This window comes from Anthonomus grandis (assembly GCF_022605725.1).
Source record: "Anthonomus grandis grandis chromosome 1 unlocalized genomic scaffold, icAntGran1.3 Chromosome35, whole genome shotgun sequence".
NCBI classification, from domain to species: Eukaryota; Metazoa; Arthropoda; class Insecta; order Coleoptera; family Curculionidae; genus Anthonomus; species Anthonomus grandis.
This window is the reverse complement of record NW_026088429.1, coordinates 401,704-429,108: the sequence shown is the minus strand read 5'-3', so window position 1 is coordinate 429,108 and position 27,405 is coordinate 401,704. Positions and strand designations below refer to the sequence as shown.

Sequence of the window (27,405 nt, the reverse complement as noted above, 5' to 3'; positions counted from 1 at the left end):
CAAAAAGAAGACGGGATCGTCTGTTTTTTGCAGATAATAAGGGCTTTTTTGCTGGACGTCTTGCAAATAATTTGGCCTCGCATAATCTACTTCTTATTGTCCTTGAAGATACCTGAACGCCTAATTCTTCTGCTTTATTTTACTTGAACCCAAATATGGATCACTCTGAGATATTTTCAAAATTTGTTTATCTTGATATTTATCGGTTTTTCTTGGTCTTCCTGTTTTTTTTTCTAGGTAAAACATGTCCATGCTCCACATAACGTGAAATTATTCGCGATACTATAGATTTATTCAAACTAAACCTTTTTGCAATATTGATTCGTTTTTCATCATTTTTGTGACAGTCTATAATTCGTGTTTTTAAATCAACGGATAAAGGCCGTCCTCTAGGCATTGTAAACTAACTTTGCTTTTAATGCAACCGGTAAACAGCTGGAATTAAACTAATATTATTCGATTTGTAAGTTCTAAGAAAAATGTTGCTCTACTTTTTGCCAGGTACACAAATTCTTATCAGTTTAAAAATAAACAGAAATATTTAGAAGGTCAATTCTTATCTGATTTAAGACTACCTACTTGACCAAAAGTATTGTGGATAAATATCATTTTTAATTTTTTTGTTAGTAGTCAAGAAATTTTATTTTTTTAAAAGTTGCTCTACTTTCTGCCACTACTGTATATGTGCTTTGTACTAAGGAAATAAACAATATTATTATTATTCATTAAAAAAAAATATTTTGATAGTTTTGCTAAGTTCTACTGTTGTGAATATTCTGAACATTAAAATATTTTGGATTATTTAATGCACATTCACAGAAACTGGAGTTAGTTGGGCTCAAATTTAAATCAAATGATATGTTTGGTTGAGACATTGCTAAATAATTGGAATATACTTCAAGAGGATTTGATCAAAGAATGATCCCTTTTTTCCAATATGTTTGAGAATTATCACAGAGAACTTGAAATGTTACCATATTTTTCATACACTAACATAAAGGATTTGTTGAGGATCAATATAAGGGTAAAAACCTGATCCTGTACCAACGATTTAGCCACAGTATAACAATAAACCAGTACGTCGACTCTCCGACTCGGTGGGCCGAGCGTCAGGGACCTTGAGCGCGATAGGTTTAGATTTCTACACTTATTTCATTCACTCAGTTGGGATTGATCGATCGACAGAAGCGACGCATAGAGATCATTAGCGGCGCGTATCGGATGAAAAAATTTTTGTTTAAAATGGTGAAAGTGAAGCAGAAATCGGGAGTTGTTTGTGCCTATAAGCGTTGTATGAAAAAAACTTATAATAGTAATGAGAAATTTCATCGTTTTCCCAAAAACATGGACCGGTAAGAATAGACAAATTATACATAATCATTGTACCTATTTTAATTTTTTTATATTATGTCTTACGCTTTTTTTGCTTGTTATAAGATTTAGGTAGGTAACAGTTTTTATTTTTATTGTAGAGCAAAAGTGTGGCTTGAGGCCTGCAACAGGGTTAACTTGTTACCCAAAGCAAATGAAGTTCACAAAAGTTATCGTTTATGTGCCTCTCATTTTGAGCCCCGTATGTTTAAACAACATAAAGAAAGGCAAATCCTTCAAAATACAGCTATACCCACAATCTTTAACATGCCCTCAACAACTGTAGTTGTAGTGGGTAAGAAGTTATTAATAATTTAATCCCATTGGTTCTCAGAAATACCCTTTGAAAAGAATAGATACCTCTATTTGTTTCTTTTTATGATAATCATTAGGGATGGTCGGGTATTGATGGGTTTACACATTACGCAAAAAAAAAATTATATGTTTAATATTAAATTTATTTATTCAGTTATCTTGGGTAAAAGGTACTGGTTAAAAATGCACATATTTCGAAAAAAACTGTTTTTTTATATAGGTACATATAATAGCTATTTATAATCTAATTCCAAGAACCAAGTTCCCTATCTGAAATTGACCCTATTTTAAAGTCTTAAGTACTTAATTACTAATATGCATTTTTTTGTTTAAAAGGAACAATTAGTATGGAAGTTGAAGTCCCTAAATTAGATGTTGAAACTTCTGAAACTTCACATAGCATTGCAGAACAGTCTAAAACTCCTAGCAATGCACAAAATATTGCTGATGTGCAGTATGAAACTCCTGGCATATCACATAGCATTGCTACGCAGTCTGAAACTCCTGACCGAGCTCCTGACACTTTACGTAATATTGCTGCACAGTCTTCACCAAATGAATCTTTCAGTCGTAGTATTCAAACTAGCCAAAAATTAACTTGTTCAACTCCTAGGAAAAAAAATTGTCCGATATGTGTAGCGAGTTGAAAACTGAAGGTATTAGGCTTAAGAAACAAAATGACTGTTTAATTCAGAAGAATAAGGAATTAAAAAATCAACTTGACAAAGCCTCTGATTCTATTAGTTTAAGTAAATTACAAGAACTTATTTGTAAATTTTGTCATAATAATAGCGAGCTAGCTGATTTTATTAACGCACAATTAAAATTATCACAGCATTTACCAAGGGGTCGAAAGTATACTGAAGAATATAAAAATAAGTGTTTATCAATTTATTTTTCTGGACCTCAATTATATCGAACTATTTTAAAGAAACTATTTTGTTTACCTAGTCGACAAACTTTAGGGGCTTAAAAATATCTTGCGGTTTAAATAGTGATGCCGTATTTAAAACCTTAAAATTAAAAGTCGATTCTTTAGCCTCTCATGAAAAGTTTTGTGTATTATGCGTTGATGAGATAAACATTAAGGCCAATTTGTTTTATAATCATGCATTGGATTATATTATCGGGTTAGAACATACAGGAAAAACAAGCGTCTTTAAGACAGCTAAAGTAGCAACTGTTTTAATGGTCAGAGGCATTTCCTCGAATTGGAAACAACCTTTGGCGTATTCCTATTATAACACCACATGTCCGGGCAAAACCCTACATGATATAATTAAGGAAGCAATTAAAAAATTTAAAAAAATTGGCCTTAACGTTATTGTTCTAATTTCTGATATGGGATCTAACAATATCCAATTAAAAAACATTTTGAAAATAACCCGTGAAAAACCTTTTTTTTATGTAGACGAACAGCAAATATTTTTTATGTTTGATATACCACACCTTGTCAAAGCTTTAAGAAATATGCTGATAACATATAATTTTTTTCTAGGTGATAATTTAATTTCATGGAAATTTATCAAAAAGTTTTATGAACAGGAAAAAAATATCCCATTCGGTCCGCTCCTAAACTTACACGCTCACATATTTATCCCAGCAGCTTCGAAAAAATGAAAGTAAAATATGCCACTCAATTATTTAGCAGTACAGGGTGAGTTTTTTAAAGCGCGGAGTAGTATTATGCATTAATGATATTATTTATCGATGACGTGCTCCTGGACTATTATTTGGTTAAGCATTCTTCACATTTTAAAAATATTTTGGACTATACAGAGTGCTCCGAAAAAGCAGGGCACTACAAAAGTTAATTTTTTTAAATGGAACACCCTGTATTGCAAAACATTTTTGAATTCTTTGCGTAATTACCAATCTTTTTTGATAATGGTTTAATATGCCAAAAACTAATAGTTTAGGAGATAAATCAAATTTTGTTAAAAATTTAGAATTTGCACGCATCTCTTTAATATTAAAATTTAGCACCTAAATTTTGAATACAGACTTAATTTTTATCATCAGAAGTAAATTAAAGTTACTTTGATATGAGTGCTATGTAAAATTATTCATTTTGTTATACAGGGTGTTTTTTTTGAAAGGCCAAACTTGCCCAACTTTAAATATAAAAATCTCTCTTATTTTAAATGAAACACCTTGTATATTTTCATGTCATCTAATAGCTTACTTAAGAGCCTATAAATTTTATTAATAATATTCTATCCCTATCTCTAATAGTTTTTGAAATATACTTATATTTCTTCATTTCGTGTTATTTTTTTCTTATAAAATGAAACAAATTTATGGACGTTTCTTTTTATTAAATTCACTTATTTTTATATAATAAAAGTTAATTTCTGTTCAACAAATGTTCAAAGATATGTCCTCCTTGTTCGATACAAATATTAATTCTTTTAATTATATTTTGTCGAACATGGTATAACATTCCTGGTGTTACGGTTTGACAGGCATCCCTAATTCTAATAATCATATCCTCCCTTGTAGTTGGTTTTGTTGCATAGACTTTATCTTTGAGATAACCCCACAGAAAGAAATCTAGCGGCGTAAGATCGCAAGACCTTGGCGGCCATGCAACAAATCCTCCGCGACCAATCCATCTTTGAGGATATTCTTGATCCAAATATTCCCTTACTGCACGATGAAAATGGGGAGGCGCACCATCTTGCTGAAACCACATACTTTGCCGTTCCTGGAGATTGACTTCTTCTAATAATCCAGGCAATTGCTGCTGTAAAAATACTCGATATGAATGCCCATTCAAAGGTTCATTAAAAAAATATGGTCCAATTATACGGTTATTATGGATGCCGCACCATACATTAAGGGACCAATGATTCTGGTGCTGAACCTCACGTACCCAATGAGGGTTCTCTGTTGCATAATAGTGCATATTATGCCTATTGACAGCACCATTGCTTTTAAATGTCGCCTCGTCGGAATATATAATATAGTTAACAAAATTTGGATTAATTTCAATTTTGCGAAGTAACCATTCGCAAAAAGTTACACGTAGCTGAAAATCTTGATTGAGAAGTTCTTGATGCAACTTAATGTGATATGGGTGGTATTTATATTTCCGTGTTGTCCGGTTTACCGTTGTCTGCGAAACATCAGAAAGTAAGGCTAACCTACGGCTACCAATGTGGGAATCCTCCTCAATTTGCAAAAGAATTTCAAGTTCTTTACCTTCATTTGCCACCCTATTAGCAACATTACGTTTTGGCAGATCCACGCTACCAGTCGTCATAAATCGGTCCATAACAACGCGAAAACTGCGGGAATCGGGTGTGCGCCGTTAAGAATATTTTTCTCTATATAGCCTTTGAGCTAGCAGACAATTTTTATTTGCTTCACCCAAAACAAAAATCATATCAATAAATTCATTTCTGGAATAATTCATTTTTAATATTGAAAACGAATATTTAAAAAACACCTTAAAACAAATCTAACTATTAATCTCTAATTAACTAATGTAACTGTCTTTTTGTTATTGAGATTTTTTTCATTTGTTTCCACGGCGCCTTGATGGATACATAAAAAATACGAGGTGCTTCAAAACTTTAAGTCGGCATTGTCAGTTTTTACAGGAGAAAAACAGAAAAATCCATGATATCTCAAAAACTGTTAGATATAGAGATAGGACATTATTAATAAAATTTATAGGCTCTTAAGTAAGCTATTAGATGACATGAAAATATACAGTGTGTTTCATTTAAAATAAGAGAGATTTTTATATTTAAAGTTGGGCAAGTTTGGCCTTTCAAAAAAAACACCCTGTATAACAAAATGAATAATTCTACACAGCACGCATATCAAAGTAACTTTATTTTACTTCTGATGATAAAAATTAAGTCTGTATTCAAAATTTAGGTGCTAAATTTTAATATTAAAGAGATGCGTGTAAATTCTAAATTTTTAACAAAATTTGATTTATCTCCTAAACTATTAATTTTTGGCATATTAAACCATTATCAAAAAAGATTGGTAATTACGCAAAGAATTCAAAAATGTTTTGCAATACAGGGTGTTCCATTTAAAAAAATTTACTTTTGTAGTGCCCTGCTTTTTCGGAACACCCTGTATAGTCCAGAATATTTATAAAATGTGAAGAATGCTTAACCAAATAACAGTCCAGGAGCACGTCATCGATAAATAATATCATCAATGCATAATACTACTCCGCGCTTTGAAAAACTCACCCTGTACAGTTCATGCAGGTTTGCAAACCTACATAAAGTTTGGTGCTTTACCCGAAGAAGCAAAACATACAGCCGAATTTATCGACACTATAGATAAGCTTTTTGATATATTTGATTCAAGTTCGTGTACAAATTCTTAGATTAAGATTTTAAGTTTTAGATTATCAAATTGATTTTTTAATTAGGTGCTTAAATATGTTTAAAAATTTTGAACTTATTAATAAAAAGGACGGGAAAAATGGCACAAAAAAAAGTTAAATTTATTAATGGTTTTTGTATTTCTATAAATTCTCTTTTGCAGCTATGGCCTCAATTAAAAAATAATGATTTTTCATTCCTCTTAACACGCCGGCTAAATCAAGATTGCCTTGAAAATTTTTTTGGGATAATTAGACAACAAAATGGAAATTATAGAAATCCAACTGCAATACAGTTTAAAAGGTCTTTTAAAAAATTGTTTTGTACAAAATTATTTAATTCGGGTGGCCAAAACTGTGCAAATGATGAGGCAGAAATTTTTTTAAAGGCTGTAGATTTATTTAAAAATTTTACGGAAGAACAAATATTTCAAAATGTTTCAACTAAAACGAGTATAGATTTGCAAAAAAACCTTGTAAACTGACTAGCGATTATCAAAAAAATAGTTTATTAGAAAAAAATTTTGTTAGATGTTTTGCTGGGTATCTAATAAAAAAATGTTGCGAGATGCATAATTGCAATCTTTGTGAGGCATATTCAAAAACATATGAAAATATTGAAGAAACAAGTGTTTATTGTTATTTACGTGCATATGAAAATAAAAATTTAGATGATTTTGGAGAGTTGAAAATGCCTCATAAAGATTTTATTACATATATTTCAAGATTGGAAGCAATTTTTCAAAAAAATTTTGAAAAACTTGCAACAGAAACTAATATAGCTGCTAGCTTAATAGGTTTAAGTGAAAATGTAATGTTTTATCACCCATGTGACCAGTTTCCGATAAAATATTTATTAAGGCTTTTTTTTAGAGTACGTTTGTACTATACATTAAAATTTATTAATAAAAACTTTAAATCTAATAAGAAAGAAAAGTTGTTAATATGGCAAAATAAATAAAAATGTTTTTGTATAAAAATTGGTTTTTTATTTGAAGCCAAAGAAAATAACCTTATGCTGAAGTGCTGATGAGCTTAAATTGTATATATTTTCATTTTATTAACAATAAATGAGGATTAAATTTTTTTTTTAATATAAACCGTGCGGCGGCGTCGCACCGCTGAGAATATCGTAAAATTTTGCCCGCATAGTAAAAACGGGCTAGCTTGAAGGTCACGAAATGCCGAGAGCTATTATGAATGATATGTCGGAGAGTCGACGTACTGGTTTATTGTTATACTGTGATTTAGCTACTTTTCGCTCAACTTTGGCTGGAATTTTTTTGCAAACTTTTTTATCAAATTATCCCTATCCTTTTCACAATAAATAATAAGGATATTCTTATGAGGCTTTTAGTTAAATCAATAGCATTTCTTAACCAATATCATATAAGAACATTCATTGTACCTTAAAAACTTTCCCACTTAGAAGCATTTTTGTCCATCAAGATCCAAGACTCAACAATTTTAAAGTTTGGTTTTAGCTGAAATTTTTTTCTTCAATTTCTTTTAATAAGCAAATTGGTTTTATCTTTTAACCATCTTACTATAATCAAGATTTTTTTATATATAAGTTAATGCAAATCAATTTCTTATAAAATTTATATAAATCTCAACAAAAAAAAGCCTGCTCACCTGGAAATTAAAAGTCAACACAAACTCTCCCGTTCTTGTCTCACTTTGCCTGACCAAAAACCTTCCATGACCAGCGGCACCGTCATGTAAGACTTGCTGGGTGGCCTCAGACCTTGGCAACATCCCATGGAACCACAATTCCTTCTTCAAACTCTGACCAATATCAGACTCTAAAGCTGTAAGTCATTAAATAAACATTTATCTTGTTATAATTTGCCACACTCTTACTATGTGTCTCGCCAGGATTGGGACATATATCAAAATTAGAACTGCTTGACAATCTATCTACTCCTCGGGCCCCTGGAATATGCCTGGGAGGCAAATCGGGGGCATTCGATTGATAGTCAATGGTGGCAGTGGTTTGTTCAATGGAGTTTCTGCTCATACAATACCTAATAATAAATTATTTTAATGTTACAACATACCATTTAATGTTAGAATATACCTTATGGTGGCTAACCATGACCTCATATCATCAGTATCATGTGCCTCAATGACAAACTCCATATTATTACTGGCTTTTAAAACAAAAGTGTTTTCATGATCGGGCATTTCTAGGGCAGTGGTCTCTCTCGCTTCAATTATTAGTGCACAAAATACCCCACTTCTAGGCTAAATATAATACTTTTGTCATGTTGAGGTTATTATTGGGTTTTAAAAATTATACCTTTGGGTTCTTTGGCGGTGAGTAAAACTCCAACATATAACCACCAGTCGCTTTAACCAGTTGCAGTCTGCACCTCTCCCATTTTGGTGGCCCTGAGGGCTGGTCCAGGCATTCCGGAGTCGTATAATTGACAATTCCTATATAAAATTTAAATAAACAGATTGCTGCCTACAGAAATTATAGATCACTACCTTCTTTTCTGCATTCAACAACAATTTTTGCCAGTTTAGTCTTGTTGTGGGGAATGCTATCTTCCTCTGAATGTTTGTGGAACAAGTCTTTGCTTTTTCTAAGCATTTTAAAGCTTAACCTGCAAATTTATAAAAAAAAAAAGGTTTAGTTATACTTTAAAAAAACCCAAAGTCATTTCATTTTATTGGCTGTATTTATAATAAAATATAATATTTGAATATTTCAATAGTTTTACAATAAATTGGCTGCACAGTTGATTTTAAAAATCTGTGTGTGCAAACCAGAAAATAAATACAGTTAAAACTAAAACTAAATAATAAGGCATCTATAATAATATCATATTTGTTTTATGTGTTATACCACAATTATAAACTCAACTCAACAAACTATTAATTCAACTCAGACATGCACCATTCATACATAATTTTATTTATTTATTTATTTATTTTTTCATTTATTGTCCAACAGGAAAATCCCAATACAAAAGACAATTATGAGTAATATGGTAACAAAAAAAATACAACTCAACTAACAAACTTAAACAAACTATGCATATAACAAGAGTAAACCCACCCAAAAGCAATTATGAGTAGTACAATAGAAAATTGACGAAAAACCAAGAAAAACACAAAGTCACGGTCTCACAACATGTAATTAAACGGGCTACACGTGTTTCGCTCTAGTTAGAGCATCATCAGGCCTAAAACAAAATAATACTTAAACAAAACTAAAAACTTACATAAAACAATAAAAAACCTTTAGAAGCCATCCACACACTTTACAGTACATAAGTAAACAATAATTTTAAGGTTATAATTGTACAAAGCAAAAAATAAAAATTTAAAAGTGGAACGCAACAACATAGACTCAACGAGAATCGAACCCGGTACAACAAGGTTATAAGTATAAGTGTAAAACCTATCGGCTATACGGACCTAATGCTAAAACAACTTAACACGTTAGCCAATGTAAATTGAAGAAAGTGACTACACTACAAGAAAAATGTTAAACGATACTTAGCTAAATTAAATTGTTAAAAATTAAATTAGGTTCAAAAGTAAACACGTCATTCACACACACGAGAACAGGACTGTTTTTAGCTTTTGTAATTTCCATTTTCTCCAGAAGGTCAAGCTTCTTACCTTTAGGGCATTCCTGCAGCATTTCAGCTCCCACCCCGGAGAAAAATTATGAGTAGAGGCCAGGAAATGATTCGCAAACGCTAATTTGGTATCACTGACATTGGTATTTTTAAATTTTTCAAAAAGCGCTACGTGTTCTTTAATGCGTGTAGAGATTTTTCTTCCAGACTGGCCAATGTATATTGCGTTGCAATCATCACATTTTAAAGAGTAAACTCCCGATTTAGAAAGGATGCCTTCCTTGTCCACTCTACTGACCAATTGGTTCTTTAAATTATTGACTGTCTTACACGCGATTTTTACATTTAGGGATTTAAAGAGTCTTACTAAGTTTAAGGAGATAGAACCAAAAAAGGTTAAGGATCTAAAGGAACTTATTGAGTCGTTATTATGAACAATATTGTAGGTCAGTTGATATTTATTTAAAAATTTGTAATAAATTTTGTCTATTAAATGAAGGGGAAATCCGTTGTTGAGAGCAATATGTTTTATAATATTCAATTCTTTAGCGAAAGCTTTTTTTGACAAGGGGATATTAAACAATCTATAGAAAAATGAATTAAAGGACGCAAATTTATATGAGTATGGAGAATTTGAAGAGAACATTATCGGTAGTAGTGGGCTTACGATATATTTCAAAAATAAAATGTTAGGGTGTAAGGAATTTATGAAACTAAGAAAATTTGGTAGGTCTTCCTCCCTGCCATTCCAGATTATAAAAATGTCATCCACATACCTCTTATATATCGTGAGGCAATCTCTAAACCTACCCTCAACTATTTCTCTTTCTAGATCACTCATGAATGACATCATGATAAGAGATGTTTTTAATAGGAGAGTTCTCACTAACTTTAAACAATCTTTGGGAGGGATGCTGGGAAAAAGATTTTTTACATCCAAGGAAATAAGTTTAGATCGATGAGGGATAATAAGATTTTTCAAACTGTTGGTTAGATCAACAGAATTTTTAGTCGAATAAATACTTTTAAAGTTGGTCACCTCCCTGAGAACGTTATTCAACCAAGAGGAAAGATAATAATAATAATAATAATATCCTTTATTTGCCAACAAAATCGTATACAGGACGACAAAGCAACGTCATACAAAGGAGGATCTAGCTCCCATGGGGTACATTAATTTTTCTTATCTAGAATTCATAGAGGCAATATACTTATATAAACAAAATAACAAAATTTAAAATAAATATTCTAAATATCTAACACAAGTTAAAATTATTATTCAAAAGTAAAATTATAAAAACATTTAATCTGCAACCAGTGGTAAACAGCTTTTTTAAATTGGACTGTAGATTCAATGCTTCTAATATCAGCAGGTAGCATTCTATAAGCCCTGATGGCCATATAATGAGAACCTCTTTCATAGTAAGCTGAATTATGCAATGGAATACGGAGATCGCTTCTATGTCGTGTAATCATAGTCACATCCTCAGCGTACATTTCCCTATTCTCAACAAACAAATGATTGTGTCTCTTCACAAATAACACCAAGGAAGAAAAGTATAGGGAGGGAAGGGTGAGTATTTTTAGTTTGCAGAAGTAAGGCCTACAGGAAGTTCTGTAGGTCATGCCCAATAAACAACGAATGATACACTTTTGCATTCTAAATATATCTAGAGCTCCTCTTGCAGATCCCCAGAAACAGATACCATATTGTAAGATCGACTGTACCTGTCCGAAATAAAATAGGCGAAGAGATACCTCAGACACTACATCCCTTAATCTTCTAATCAATCCGCACAAGCTAGCTAATCTGGAATAAAGGTTTTTAATATGTTTCTCCCAATTTAAATTGGGGTCAATGTGTATTCCTAAGAATTTAATACTATTGGCCACAGGGATTGACTGCCCACCAGACCACACAAGTAGAGATTCTGAGACAATATTGGCCTTCGAAAAATTAATCAACCCCGTTTTACCAGAGTTCAAAGACAACTTACTGTCCAGGCACCAGGTCCTCATGCGCTCCACTGCGGATGAGCAGCCCCGTGAAAGATCTGCCACTGTCTTCCTGGCAACTATAACTGATGTGTCGTCGGCGAATTGACAAATCATATCAGAAGGGAACAGCTCAGGCAAGCCATTGACATATAATAGGAAGAGCACAGGTCCCAAGATTGAGCCCTGAGGCACACCTCTTCCTATAATTTGGGGGCGGGAAAACGTTGGTGAGCCGGAATGTGTCACACAAACTATTTGTTCTCTTTGCTCTAGATATGAACTGAGTAATTTAGATGCTGCACCCCTGATGCCATACCGTTCCAGGATGTCCAGCAGTAAAGAATGGTCAACCGTGTCAAACGCCTTAGACAAATCGAAATACAGTCCAGCCACACTGGCCTTTCTCTCAAGATTCTCCATAATATATTGTATTGCACTATAAATGGCCATTTCCGTCGATCTTTTGGGAACGAATCCGTATTGGTGTTTATTTATTATTTGATGGTGAGTTAAATAATTCATAACTATTTGATAGATAACCCTTTCAAATACCTTCGATATGGATGGTAATACGGATACTGGCCGATAGTTGGCAATATTCGTTTTTTCTCCCTTCTTAAAAACAGGCACTACTTTTGCCCGCTTAAGAGCAGAAGGAAAAATTTGGGTAGAAAGACTCTCATTGATCACATTGGAAATGGGTCCGGCTAAGTGAATCCCAACAAACTTTAAGACGAATATCGGAATTTCATCCAAGCCAGAGGAAAATTTATTTGGAAGGTTCATCAATATCTTAAAGATATCCTGAGAATTAACAGGATTAAGAAATATGGTTAATATCATTATATATCAATATATAATCATTATGCAAGTCATGTATATTGGAGTTACAGCTTTGTTGATGGTCAAGAGTAAAATGTTTAGCAAATAATTCGGTGATTAAAGCTGGGTTTTCAATGGACTGACCATCTTCCCTTAAAACAATATTGTTGTTAGTTTTATTTTTACCTGACTCAGATTTTATGATTGACCATGCTGATTTTATCTTGTTTTTTGAATTTTGGATTTTGTTATCATTTATAGACTTTTTATAAGAGGAGATGTAACGTCGATATTGTTTTCTTTCATGTTTGTATGTAACGTAGTGTTCCCTAGAATTAGTATATTTGTACCAAACATAGAGATCTTTTATGTAGTTTGAATATCTTTTTATCTCTGGTGTAATCCAGGTTGGCTTCTTATTTTTCAACCTAGTCGTACATATTGGAAAAGCCAAATCAAAATAATAGAAGAGAATACGAAAGAAAGTATTATATTTTCCTTCAACTCCTTCAGCAGAATAGACCTCCTCCCATGCCTCCGACATCAGCATATTGTAAAATCGATTCATGTTGTGTGTTGAGAATTTTCGTCGGTTCACAACCATACCACATTGGGGAACCTCCATCTGTCTCTTAAAAACAAAAATTTGAGGATAATGATCAGACAGATTAGAAACAAGGACTTCAGAAGATATGACAAGACTTGAGTTCATATTTGTAAAGATGTTATCCAACTGAGAGGCACAGTGAGCAGTGATTCTAGTTTTGGAGTTAATGTAAGGTATTAGACCAAAGGTCTGCATTAGTCCAAGCAAAGCCATCACGCCATGGTCATCAGGATTACTAAAGTTAAAGTTAAAGTCTCCTGAAATAATAAAAGGAATTTTGTTATTATACATCTCATCAAGTAGGTTAGCAAGATTGTGGAGAAAAAATTGGCTGTTACCACTAGGTGATCTGTAGACACAAACAACTATTATGGAATTATTGCTATTAATAACAATTTTAGAAATGCAAAATTCAAAGTCTTTTTCTGTGCCAGTCTGTAGACTGTTTACTTCCTCTACTTTAACATGATCACTGAGATCATTTTTATAAAATATAGCAGTGCCACCTCCTTTTGAACAAGAGCGACCATAGTAACTTGAGAGGTTATACCCATGTATCTTTACAAGTGTTATGTCCTGGTTTTTTTGCCAATGTTCAGTAATTGTGAGAATGTCAGGAGATACTGTAGCCAGCAGAACCTCGAGCTTCAGAACTTTATTGTTTAAGCTTTGCACATTGTAGTTAAGCAGCTTTAGTGCAGAATTACTGAAAGTATTTGTATTTGGTGACAAGTATTCAGCGTCAGAATGGTGAGACCCACACTGAGAATAGTTTTCATGCTTCTTGCGATGCAAATCCCGTATAGCAACTGTTAGGTTAGAATGCAGACTCATGTGGCTTGTTGACTTCTCTGATGATGGTCTAAAAAATTACGACCACGCGAGAAGTTGAACCTTTCGAAACTTACTCCATGTGGCCAGAAATTCTTATCATACACTAAGTCTTTGTGGACGGGGCTTACGCCAATCATATATCTCTTCCGCTCAGATTTTGTTGTCTTGGGTAGACATTCTTTAATGGTTACGTTTTCTGGAATGGTATCAATGTGCTTTGCTACGTAGGTTCTAATCACCTCGCTAGTAATTGCTTTCGAGATTTTGCTAAGGTACAACCATATTTTTCTGTCCTCGTTTTTTTCAGTAGCTTGACCGAATATAGTTCCATCCTCCACACGCGTTCCTATGTTTGCTCTTTTTCTTGTGGGCATTTTATGCTCAGAGATAGAACGACCATCGACTTTGACTTCAGTCGATAGTTGTTGCCCAGCTCTAGTCTTCCGTCTTCTTTCAACTAGTTGGAAACCATCCTTCGTTTCGGTTGCTACTTGTTTATGGCCACTTGCTTTGCGGCTAACTTCAAGCTGCTCGGTGACAGTATCAGTTGTGTTTGGAAGTGGTACCTGCGTATTTGGGATGTTAACATTATTCTGTTGGGATTTTTTGTTACCTTGGTTTATGTTTTTTGTCATTTTATTTTCCTCTAAAAACTTAATTTTTTCTTTTAAGAGGGCAGTATTTTCCACTAATAATAGGTTTTTTTCCTGTAGTTCTTTAACAAGAGTTCGTAATAGTTGTACCTCAGTTGTTTGGTCAACATTAATGGTTTCCGTTTCTGGATATTACCTGGTGTTGGAGGTTAAGTCGTGATCACAACATGTTAAACGAGTGGCGTCAATAAACTGCACTTTTTTGGAATAGTCGCGTTCGGCACAAGATCTATGAAATGCTTTTCCACACTTTATGCACACAATTGTACTTGACTTAGTAGATTTATGACACTCAAAATAGATATTTGATGACGAGTCACTTGACGATGCGTTCTTGCCGCCCGCCATCTTTTTTTTTTTTTTTTTTTTTTTTTTTTTTTTTTTAAGATTATAGCATGGGGAGCACAAAGGAAACCACTGGTCTTATGGGAAAATTGGTACATTAGAAAGAAAAAAACTGACCCTGAAACTGTCCCAAAACACCAGCCCACCTAATACTGATTGAATCAAGAATTTTAATGAATTAACTGTAATCAATTCAGAACCATTAATTTATGCTGCAGAAGATAATGCTTGCATCTCCTTTTTTTTTTAAAGCAGTTGAAGACCCATTAAAAAGGTCAATGTTATTCTCACTATTTAGTGTGTTATCACATATATTACTTATGTAATCAAAAGAGCAATAAATGAATTTGAAAACCATGAACAGTCTCGGTATAAAGGAGCATTTCTGCTTGAGTTGGTATGGGTATTTTCAAGATAAAATTGAATTGGCCTTCTTGTGTTTATAGGAGGTACAAAAAAATTTAATTCACCCAAAAGGTCATCGCGGCCTTTGAGGATGCAGAGATGAGAACCCAAACCAAATTTCATGTGCTCAAATGGCCTAGAACCACTCAACCGAGGCAGTGTTCCAACTTTCTACTGCAATAGGGGTCAATCAATTATTGACCTTACTATCTGTTCACCTAGTACTGTGAACCTTTTCAGCTCATGGAGACTGTCCCTCGAGGTCACAATGTCGGACCACAGGCACATTCTTTTTGAATTAAAGAAGCAGGCTCGGTGCGATACCCCAGCCTACAGAAACCCAAGGTGCACTGACTGGGACCACTTTCGAGAGGAACCAGTCGGTGGTATTGCGGACATGCCGGCAAGGTACACACTTCCGAGCGACACAGAGATCGGGACTAACCTGACTCGTGCAATAGTCGCGGCATTCGAGGGCAGCTGTCCCCTCAGACGGAGACCCGCCAATGCCAAGAATGCCTGGTGGAACAGGAACACGGAAAAGCACCGTGACACTACGCGTCGGCTCCTTCGCAGGGCTGAGCGCACTAAGCTTGTCACTGACTGGGATGCGTTCCACGCAGCTCAAATGCAATACAAAAAGACACTCAGGGACTCCAAAAGACAGTGCTGGAGGCGGTTATCATTTGCAGCCTGTTCAGGGATTACAACCAGGAGATGAAGAACAAAGAACTGCATTTTGTCGTTGGATTCTTAATGCAGCTGATAATACTCCAGGTTTTTTAAATAACGAGTTGTGGAGCGATGAGTCGTGCTTTACTCGGCGTGTAGTGGTCTTTATGACAATCGACTTTTTGGAACATATTTTTTGCCACCACGGGTAAATGCTGCAGCCTTCTTGGAATTTTTAGAACGGGAGCATGGGAATATGTGGGAAGATATTCCTTTAAATTTAAGGAGACGGAGTTGGTTCCAGCTTGACGGTTGTCCCGCGCATTATGGGCGAATTGTGCGAAACTGGTTGGATACCCATTATCCAGAAAGGTGGATGGGTCGTGGAGGGCCAGTAGCGTGGCCTCCACGATCCCCAGACTTAAACCCCTTAGACTTTTCAGTATGGGGATTTTTAAAAGAAAGAGTGTATGCGACACCTGTTCCAACAAGGGATGACCTTATAAATAGAATTAGGATTGCTTGTAATGAAATAGTACCATTTTTAAATAACATTTCACGTTCGGTTATTCGTCGATGTGAATTATGTATTGCAGAAAATGGTTCACATTTTGAACACCTTCTTTAAATTTGTTAATTGTTTGTTGTGTTCTTGTAATCTGTTGTTTGTTATAAATAAGTTATAAGTATTTGTGGTATTGTTCTATGTTGCGATTTATTAGACGGTCGAAATAAATTTATCTTCAAATCTTAAGTGATTTTTACAACCCAATTTGAGGAGAAAATGTCAAATTACGAAAAAATATCAAGAGGGCATTTTTGTTTACAATTAAATGCACTATTTAGAAATGATCGTTTAATTGACTTAATCCAGTGGCGTGCTACTTTTTTAGTCACATTAACATTATTAATTAGTCATATCTCTGCCACTGGCCAACATAGACATGACATTATTTACGATTATGACCCTTCATCCTAGAATTGTTTATACCAATTTTGATTTCAATATCTTTGATAGTTCGGATATTAAAAAATAAAAACTTTTTTTTTGGGAAACTGACGATCTCAAGTATCTCAGAAACAAAAAGTTTGACGATCAATATTTATATGAGAAACCTACCTTAAAATTAATTTTTCTAAATACTGTTAAAGTCCTGCTACAAAAAAGTGAAACACCCTGTATAGAGCAACTTTTAAAAAAATCCAGTTTTTTTCTTTTTAATCAAAACCATAAATCAGCTGGAGCTGATGGAATATCATCAAAATTACTACTCCTTTTGCCTGACTCAGCATTGAATGCCTTAGCTTCTGCCATAAACAATTCCTTTCATAATGGCATCTTTCCAGCATGTTTGAAGGAGGCAGTGGTTATCCCTCTTTATAAGGGTGGAGATGTGAGTGAGCTTTGTAATTTTCGTCCAATTTCTATATTATCTACCCTCTCCAAGATAGTTGAAAAACTTGCAAAAATCAGAATTTTATCTTTTTTGCAACATAATTGCATTTTATCTGCAAATCAGTTTGGATTTCAAACGGGAAAAGGGACTCATGACGCTGTTTTCGGCTTTTTGGAGAGTGTCTATGTGTCCTTAAATTCTGGAGAGTCCGCGGCGGCAGTGTTTTGCGATTTATCCAAGGCATTTGATTGTGTAGATCATGGAATACTGCTGTCTAAGCTCAATAATTATGGCTTTAGAGGTGTGGCATTGCAATGGCTGGAATCCTATCTGTCTAATCGTACCCAAAGAGTTACAGTATCTGGATGTTTATCCGATTTCAGATCCCTTAAAACTGGAGTACCTCAGGGTTCAGTGTTAGGACCACTATTATTTTTGCTCTATGTAAATGATTTGGGTTCATTAAAACTGCAGGGCAAAGTGGTTCAGTTTGCTGATGATACCACCATTTTATGGAATCATAGAGATTCTGATAATGTTAGAGCCCAGGTTTTTAAGGATCTTAAGATTTTATCGGAGTGGTGTGCTGCAAACAGGCTTGTATTTAATGTGGGCAAAACCTTTATTATGGGATTTAAGTGTGACGTTCAGGGCCTTATGTTTAGTGAAAACTCCCCCTTGCAAAACAAAGAAAGCTGTAAGTTCCTTGGTATTACCATTGATGGTCGCCTTCGCTTCGAAGATCATATTCTAAATCTTGCATCAAAATTATCCTCTGGATGCTTTAAGATGCAGTAAGAATGGCGGGGCATGAGCTGGGAGGGGTAGTTGCACGTTCAGTGTACTTTTCTCTTATTGAGTCCCACCTTCGTTATGGCTTGCCTTTTTGGGGTTTAAGCAACAAGGGATTATTAAACATAATTTTTGTGATTCAAAAAAAGGCAGTTAGATACCTATGTTCCGCTGGGTTAAGAGATTCTTGTAAACCTCTCTTTATATCTCAAAAAATCCTAACTCTTTTTGTCTTAGAAACAGCTACTCTTATTCATAAATGTCCTAAACCTCCCTCTAACACTGGTTATATGACTTGCCAGGTTAACGATTTTCCCTTACCAATCCCTACATCCTCCCTCACGAAGAACTCACTTATATACCTCAGCAAAAAAATGTACAACCATGTTCCTCTATGTATCAGACAAATTTTAGAAATTAAGAGATTCAAAAAGGAATTAAAATCACTTTTATTATCCAGGGCATATTATAGCCTTGACGATTTTTTTAATGATACCTTTTAACCTGTTCTCTGACATCATTTTAGTGTTTTAGTTTTGTTTCCTGTTAAATAATGTAATTTACTTCTTCCAAATTATGTTTTATTGACAGCTTTACTTATTTTTTAATGAAATTTATCAAAAAGATGCTTTTTTTTCTCAATCTGTTTCGTTATGATTAATTTTGGTAATGTGTGTAAATTTTATGGTAAAGTGTTTTAGAAGTTATGTTTGTTTGAAATTTAAAGTGAATTTGGAATTTTTTAGTTTTTAGGATGCTTGTACACAAGATTTTGTTGTCTTACGTAATATAGCACATTTTCTTTCTTTCTTTTTTTATCTCCTTTTTGAAAATAGGCCTGCTTACTTTTTATAGTAATAGTAAAATAACTTTATTTATATCACAATTTTTATTTTCAATACCCTGTATATATAAAAATCTAAATTAAATGGGTCAAAAGTAGAGCAACTTAAATTTAAATTATTTCTTTTAAATTAATTTACATTTTATTTAGTATCTGGTAGCATATCCTTTATTTCTAGTAAATGCTTCACACCTTTTTTTTCATTGATTTTAATAGTCCATCAATATAGTCCCGAGAAATTGCTTTCCAGATATTTTGAATTTCCTGATGCAATTTGTTCACATTTGATAGATTGAGATAAACGGCTTCTTTGTCGACTTTCTGCCATGTAAACCAGCTCCCTTAAGTCTTTGTTATATAGTGCTTACCAATATTGAAACAAGTCCTAACTGCTGCTTAACTCGAGAAGCACTAATAAAGGGATCTTGCACAACCAATCTCTTTATATTTCTATCCATCGCACCATCAGTTTTTCTTTTTCTGCCACTTTTTGGAACTCCTTCCAAAGTACCCCTTCTATTAAAATAAGAAACAGTTCTGGATATTATGGATTTATTTAAATTTAAGTCTTTTAGACTGCTTTTCTCCAATTCTTATTTTTTCCATAATCTTTTCCTTTATTTGCAGTGACAAATGTACACCCCTTGGTATTTTAAGTCTTTAAATATATACTACATTCACCACAGATTATCTGAAGAGTACAAACGGGACTGAACAGAATTTCAAATAAAATTTAGTTGCTCTATATATGGACTGCTTAAAAATCAACAAAATTATCATCAAAGCCTGTGGTCTCACAAGTTAAACAAAAACATTCCCATTATTTGTTAAATGCTAAATCTTATTTATGTGTAAATTCCTAAATATTTTGGCAGTAAATATGTTTAAGTATTTATTGTTTTTAAAAAGTTGCTCTACATATGAGCGATAGTGTATAACCTTTCCACTTTATTAGTTACATACTCAACATGATTTTTCCAATTGAAACTCTCATCCACTAACACCTCCAAATACTTAATACAATCAATTCTTCTAATTTTGTCCCCATATTGACATCCCTGCTCCATTTTAAATCCCAACAATTGTACTATTATTTTTTCAAAATTAGGTACATTTCGCTTGTTTACATTAAAAGTTATACACTTGGTTTTCTGTACATTCAATGAAAGTAAACTATGATCTAACCAGTTCTTAACTTTTATAACAAACTATTGATCCTTGGGTCTTTATTTTATTTAAAAAAGAGTTGGTATAATAGATGAGCTCATGATAGATCCCTAATATTTAGTGAGAAAAATAACAATATAAATTAAAAGAAACCTTTTTCTGAATGTTAAATTTAGACTGTCTGTCTCTACCTCATATTATCTAACAATTTACCTTCTAAAAAAGGGTTTCGGTGCCATTTTGGGGCTACCGTCTTCGGTATCAAAATTGTCCTCAACAGTACCCCCTGACATCCCGTTGAGGCACTTGTTGCCTCCTAACCTTCTCCTATTGAAATCCCTGTCGAACTCCTCAGTGAAAAACTCGATAAACTTCTTCATAAGGTCCTTGTGGTTTACCAAAGTCCTGGCGTTTTCCGGCAAACAAATATTTATGTAGTTGTGACAACTTTTCGAGAAATCTTGGGCCGCGGCGGTCGCGTGCCTCTCGCAGAATTCCACCCACGCTTTTTCCGGGGACGTGCTTTCCAAGGCGGTGGCCATTATTTCTTTTATTAACTCGATTCAATTTTATAGGGAAAATTGCATTTTTTCGGCCTTTTTTTTTAAGAAACTAATCAAATTGTTTAGTTTGTTAGAGCTTCGAGTGGGTTTCCCAAACCTTCGACGCCATTATAAATATTTTGACGTTTAAACTGTCAAATGTCAAGTTGCTGTCATAAGTGTCACATTTTGCAGAAAATTTGGAAAAAAAACGTTGTTTGGAATATATACTAACAATATTTTTGTATATTTATAAACAAATATTAAATTAAATCAAAATTATGCCATTAAGCAATGAATTAGTTTTTGAATAAAAAAGTTCTTGTGACGTCACGCATAACAGCCTCCTCCCACTCCTTTGTTTACGTTCTGTCAAAGTCGAACCTAACCTCGCATTTTCAAATTCAAACAAACGGCAAAAAAACCTCAAAAGATATTTTTTAAAATAATTTTAGAGCATCTACTCAAAATTCCTTGTGTATTATCTACATACCCACCTCATATTGATAACCTAATAATGTCCCTGACGCCGTCGGCCACTAGTTACGTGAGACTCCAAGAATTAAAACTGTGGCAAGGTAGTTTCGATTCTCTGTTACAAAAGTCCAACAGTCCTTCACGAAATAGTTTAGTGGAAAATAAGTCCGAAAATAACATTTGTGTAGAAGAAGATCCGTCCAAAGAATGGGATAAAAGGAAAATATCCCCTGTAAAAGATTTTCAGCAATTGCTGGAAGAGAAGTTGGCTGAAGAAACTCCAGTGGAGGTACATAATGGAGCCAAAAAGCCATTTTTGAAGAAGGGCCAGGGATTGGCCCGGTTTAAAATGGGCAGTGGACGACCACCAAATAATCCTAGGGCTAAAAGATTTGTGGCTCGGAAACCAGGTATTATATCTTTTACTTGAAATTTATGAAGTTAAAGTCAGAAAGTAGCTTTATTTGAAACTCACAAGATAATGTTGTGTACAAAGTCTTATTTTTTAATTTTTTAATATCTTTTAAGTTGCAAAAATATAATAATAGCAGGTAAACTTAATTTAAACCAACATAGGACATATTAAAATTTAATAAAATAACATAAAAAAACATTCGAACACTAATTGAGAAAGTGGTTAAAATATTCCTGCAAGGAATAATATAATTTTATTAGTAATAGGTAGTTTCTTTAATTATTTTTTTGGAATTTTCTCGCACAGTGTTGTTTTCTTAATGAGAGGGGGAGATGATTAAATAGTTTTTTTCCATTATAAATTATGGACTTTTTCACTCACTCAGTCCTCAGTATACTGCCATGCTAAGACGTTATCTTTTTGTCAGTTGCGACTTTTTGACTTTGGATTGTTGCGATATGACATATTATCTTAGTGATATATAATTATAGGTAAATATTATGTAAAGTTATGACATACTGTCTTAATAATGATAATGTAAAACTAATAAACTATTATAAAATATTAATGATCAACAATGTGCAATTACAGCTATTGTTATCATGGTTAAAGATAATAGGAAAAATGTAATTTTTCAGTGGGACATAAAATAACACAATATAAACTAATAGAAACATTTATTAGTAGTAGTAGTAGTAGTATTTATTAATAATAATATACACACAATGCACTATTACAAGTCAAGTCACTTACTTACAAATAAAGATAAAAGATAAAATACAAATTAACAAGTTTTGCCCCAAAGCAGATAAAATATAACATCTAATCACAATATTTGCACTAAACCTAAAACACTTAACATACATTCTTATTAAGACAATATTAACATATAAGATTAAAATTAAAATTGGGATGAGAAGTACTCCTCAAATGAGTAGAATGCACCCCTCAAAAGATGCATTTTTATTTGTTTTTTAAACTGCGGAAGGCTAAGAGATTTAATGTTTGTTGGAAGACAATTATAAAATTTTGGTGCAAAGTATCTGGATCCATTTCTTGATCTCTCAAGCCGGCTAAACTCAGGCACTAGCTCATTACAATTCCTAGTTTCATAATTATGAAAATGTAGGTGGGTTCTATAGTGATCCAGATTTTGGTGAACATGCAATAGGCACTGCATAATGTACACGGACGGCAAAGTTAATACTTTACGCTTCCGAAAAGATTCCCTACAGTCATCTCGGTAACCCTGACCAGTCACAATACGAATACACTTTCTCTGCAGCCCAAATACTTTATCTATATGGCAGGAATGACCCCATGTCAGTATGGCATAAGTTAGCTGTGAGTGAAAACTACTATGATATGCTGTAAGTAAGACCTGCAAGGAAGTAATTCCCGCTAGATTTCTAAAGAGGAATAACAGACTGGACAGTTTACTAGACAGTTTGACTATATGTTGTTCCCAAGTCAATCCTGGATCAAGGTAAACACCAAGAAACTTAGCCTCATCTGAACAGCTTCCAAAAGCAGGATGCTCAGTCAGTGTATTGTGTCGCAAAGTAAAATTAAGTGTTTGTGACTTTGAACTATTGAGAGAAAGACGATTTGCCAAGAACCATTGAAAGAGGTTATTCTCCGGGGTCTGGAGATCTAAATTAATGATATTTGAAGGGTGATAACTTTGATAGTAAGTTTTGTCGTCAGCAAACAGAACAGTGCTAACAGAGCCCCCCTGTGAAAAGGCCAGATCATTTATGTAGATAAGAAATAGTATGGGTCCCAAGACAGACCCCTGTGGAACTCCATATTTCAAAGGCTTAATATCAGACTTATTCTGATTAAAGACAACAAACTGAACTCTATTCGACAGGTATGACTCAAGCATCTTAATTGCTTCCCGGTGAAAATTGTAGGCTTCCAGTTTTTTTAGAAGAATGCTATGTGTCACACAGTCAAAAGCCTTTGTGAGATCCAGGAACGAGGCCAAGGTATCAAGAAACCTTTCAAATCCTTCCAGGATATTACTTGTAAAATGGTCTATAGCTAAAGTTGTTGTCCTGTTTTTCCTGAAGCCAAATTGAGTTACTGCAGTTCGTCTTTATTAGAATATGACTTCAATCAGAAATGAAATATATATATACATTCAATCCCTAACATTAAAATTAACGCTATAATAATAAACAGTTTAGTCATCCAGATTGGTTTCTTCCTGATTTTCAGGCAAACTTTTCTAAAACAGAAGTCGGCCCTTTGAAATACCCATTGCTATTAGTTTCTGAATAAGATTTGTTTTCTAGCTTTTCTTTAACTTTTTCTAGCTAATGATACCTCTAGGAAAAGTTTTTCTTTCTGGCTCAGGAACACCTTCTTTTAGTGCTTTGGCAGTAAGCCAGTTCAATTAAAGCACTCTCGAAGTTTGTTTTATACAATAATGTCCTACACCCTCTGACAAAAGTTACTTCACAAATATTAGAAAGGTAGGGTTTTGGTTCAGTTTTATTTAGTTTGAATCGGGAAAAAAAAGTCTCTTACGTTCAGAAAATCATGGAGGTTCATTTCTAGGCAGCTATTTTGGCCACTATTCGACAATTGTACACAATTCTTATAGTCTTCAAAGTCTAAAACCTTCCTTTTTGTTTTAATGATTTCTCCACCTGATGGTGGAAGGCATCAGCACTCATGAAGGTGTGCCCTGATTGCAAATATTTTAATTTAGTTTGCTTTACAGATGTTTGCTCAGAATTTATAAAATAGATAAGAAATTAGTACAGAGTCCAGTTTTAAAATTTTTCAAATTATTTTTTAATAAGCTAAATTAATGTCTTAAGTGACACATAGTACATTTTGTTTTTGTATACATTAAATACGACATTTTGACTTAGTATTTTCTCAATATTTGGCAGATATGATAAAATTGTTATACTGTTTTGGGCATTTCTACTTAACATACGACTTTATGACTTAGTATACTGATCAGAATAATTATACCGGTCCCAAATATGCAAAAATCTTAAAATCCGAAATTTTGTCACTTACGACCTCTTGTCTTAGCACGGCAGTATAGGTAAAGATAGCAAAAAAATCTGTCTTGTGTTGTATGGCTGAGTAAAATACAGTTCCTCTATGAACTTTCTGTGAACAAGGCATACATTCTCCAGGATTAAAATGCAATACAATGTTAGGACAGTGTGAAGACAGACTCCATATTTCTTTTAGTTTATTAGAGGCATTTTCAATTCTCCCCGAGTAATAAAGAGATTTGGCCCCTTTCATCAGAGTAGATCTGTAAATTTTCCTGTAGTAATTCATAAAGTAAGTACTATGTAATGAAACTTTTCTTATGTAATGTAAAGATCTCATATTTTTGGCTGCAACCTGCATTCCCCTTGTGTAGCACAATTTCTTTTTCTTCTTTTTTTTATAACAACTTAAGGAAAAGCTCTATTAAAAATGCTTAAAAGTACCCAGTGGAAGTCTTCCATTGGGTCAGGATAGTCTAAAAAATTGTTCCAGTTACACTGATTGCATAATGCTTCTGCAAGTTTCTGAGAGAAAACAATCTGCAATACCTACATTTATCCCTTTTAGAGGGAATACAAGAATCTAAGGCTTCAGAAGCAATGATTGCCTCATAATCTGAGAGACCTGCACTAACTACTTTATAATTTACTACTATATGTAGGTTTCAACAAAGATAATTGAGTCCAGAAAAGGAACTAGCAGTAATCCTAGTGGGACTATTAATGTGTAATTTGGTATTAAACAAAATAAATAAATTCTGTAACACCTTTAAATCATTTCCAGAGACCAGAAGGTTCAAGGAAATCTACATTAAAGTCATCTAAGAGTACAACTTTTGCATTCGTTGAGATGCTGGACAAAATTACCTGCAGCTTAATTAAAAATACTTGAAAGCTTGTAGCTGGAGATCTATATAAAGACCAACAATATACATATTTGTTTTTGCATAGAATTCTACATTAATATCATATAAAAATTATTCAATGTTCGTTCCTTAACCATAATTAAAGCTGCGCCATGGACCGCATTTGATCTGTTACATCTAGAGACATTTACATAATATTCAAGACAAAACAGTTCACTAAATTAAGGGAACAAATACAGTTCGTCATACTAATTTCTAACTGATTGGATATTGAGAACCAATAAGTTGATATTGGTGATTAGTTCTAAAATCGTTGATTGTCGTTACTATACTATGATTTGCAATACTTGATAAACTGCCAAAAGACATCTAATTTGCTGACTAAAGACCTGCTTCAAGAGACTCTCCAATTTTCCGAACGGTTTATTAAATCAGACTTCGTTTTTGTGTTTCTTGGTTCACTTGAATCAGTGCTCGGAAAACGATGCAGCATTGGGGCTATTCAAAAAAGACTTAGAAACATGGATAATACAAACGTAGTTTTAATACGACCGTCTCTGTTTAAAAATAGGCCCATACTTAATTCATTTATAACGTCACAACATCGCGAAATCACAAAATGCATTGAATCCCTAAATAGAACTACGCTTGTACCCATTGTTGGCGATTACATAAATAAGGAGCGCATGGTACATTATCTCATTGATTTCTGTCAATTAAATAATATTAAATTGAATTTTCACCAAGACTGTCAACATCTCAGTCCAATGTAACATTTGGGAATAGTAAACTTTCTACTGTTGACATACAAGCTAGTAACAATCATGTAAATGTAAAACACATTCAATCTAATGTTTTACCTAGGTCTAATGTTTTGAAATATTCAATCTCTGTGACATAAAACTTGTGAACTTTAACTTTTTTTGCATGACTTAAACTATCCTAGTATTTTATTACTTACTGAGCACTGGCTTAAACCGGGTGAGCTTATTGATCTACCAAATTATGTTATTTTGTCTAGTTTTTGTCAGATTTTGTCTTCTCATGGTGGATGTATGATATTATTATGTAAAAACTTTTTAGAAAACAACTCTTTTCAACAGGTTGATAAATTTAACCATCTCCTAAAGGAAATGACTTTTGAATTTACTGTAATTTACTCCAAATCCATAAACCTATATGTAATTTGTATTTATAGATCTCCTCTAGGAGACTGCAGCAAATTCTTTTTAAAATTAGAGGCACTTTTATTTGAAATTCCATCGGCGGCTTACATAGTTCTTACAGGAGACTTTAATATAAAGTTTAATGATAAGAATTATGTCTTTACTCTGCGCCTCGATCATCTAATGGGGGCATTTAATATACATATGCATGTAAAAGATTCTACTCTTATAACACAGTCAACAAGCTCCACTATTGACTATATTTGTTCTAATTTTCCACATGACTCCGTGGAGTGTATAGTCGCAAATTCTGCTTTATCAGACCATGAGTTTATACTATGTAAAATAGCAAATATACAAAAGGAATGTAGCGTATCTGCACAGCGATATGGTCGAATTTTTGGTATTAATAACTTTAATAAGTTTCGTCAACTTTCAGCTCTTGAGTCCTGGAATTCTATTTTCGAATTATCTTCCTTTCACACAAAAATTGTTAAGCTCTTTGATGCTTCCTTCCCAATGATTAAAATCAAACCGAAATCCAAACCTATAAAATCTTGGTTCACGAGGGGTTTAAAAGTATCTTCAAGAAATCTGAGATCTCTTCACACAATAAGAAAGTTCACTGCCCAACTAGCAATTTTAGTTACGGCTATACAACATTGTTTTACTATATCGACGGCTTAGACTGCAACCCGGCTAACTCCGAAAAACTAAATTTTATAGGAGGATCATAAAACAAAT

The 27,405-nt window shown here is 33.5% G+C and overlaps 2 protein-coding genes across 4 annotated transcripts in view; one reads left to right on the top strand and one right to left on the bottom strand.

Annotated features, from left to right (window-relative positions):
- The window catches only part of LOC126749413 (SH2B adapter protein 1-like), a 40,732-nt gene extending 19,857 nt beyond the window's left edge, over positions 1-20,875 (bottom strand). The window contains exons 1-6 of one of the 2 annotated variants that reach the window (XM_050459104.1): positions 20,386-20,875; positions 8,534-8,652; positions 8,343-8,479; positions 8,121-8,287; positions 7,904-8,067; positions 7,676-7,851 (exon numbers count right to left, since the gene is read on the bottom strand). In XM_050459104.1, the coding sequence (XP_050315061.1) occupies positions 7,676-7,851; positions 7,904-8,067; positions 8,121-8,287; positions 8,343-8,479; positions 8,534-8,652; positions 20,386-20,714 (1,092 nt within the window). In that variant the 5' untranslated portion in view covers positions 20,715-20,875. The remainder of the gene's footprint in view (positions 1-7,675; positions 7,852-7,903; positions 8,068-8,120; positions 8,288-8,342; positions 8,480-8,533; positions 8,653-20,385) is intronic. The other variant, XM_050459103.1, reaches the window with a different exon arrangement.
- Positions 20,876-21,070: 195 nt separating this feature from the next.
- Positions 21,071-27,405, top strand: part of LOC126749411 (uncharacterized) — a 71,156-nt gene continuing 64,821 nt past the window's right edge. Inside the window, exon 1 of one of the 2 annotated variants that reach the window (XM_050459100.1) lies at positions 21,071-21,601. In XM_050459100.1, coding sequence (XP_050315057.1) covers positions 21,232-21,601 — 370 coding nt within the window. In that variant the 5' untranslated portion in view covers positions 21,071-21,231. The remainder of the gene's footprint in view (positions 21,602-27,405) is intronic. The other variant, XM_050459099.1, reaches the window with a different exon arrangement.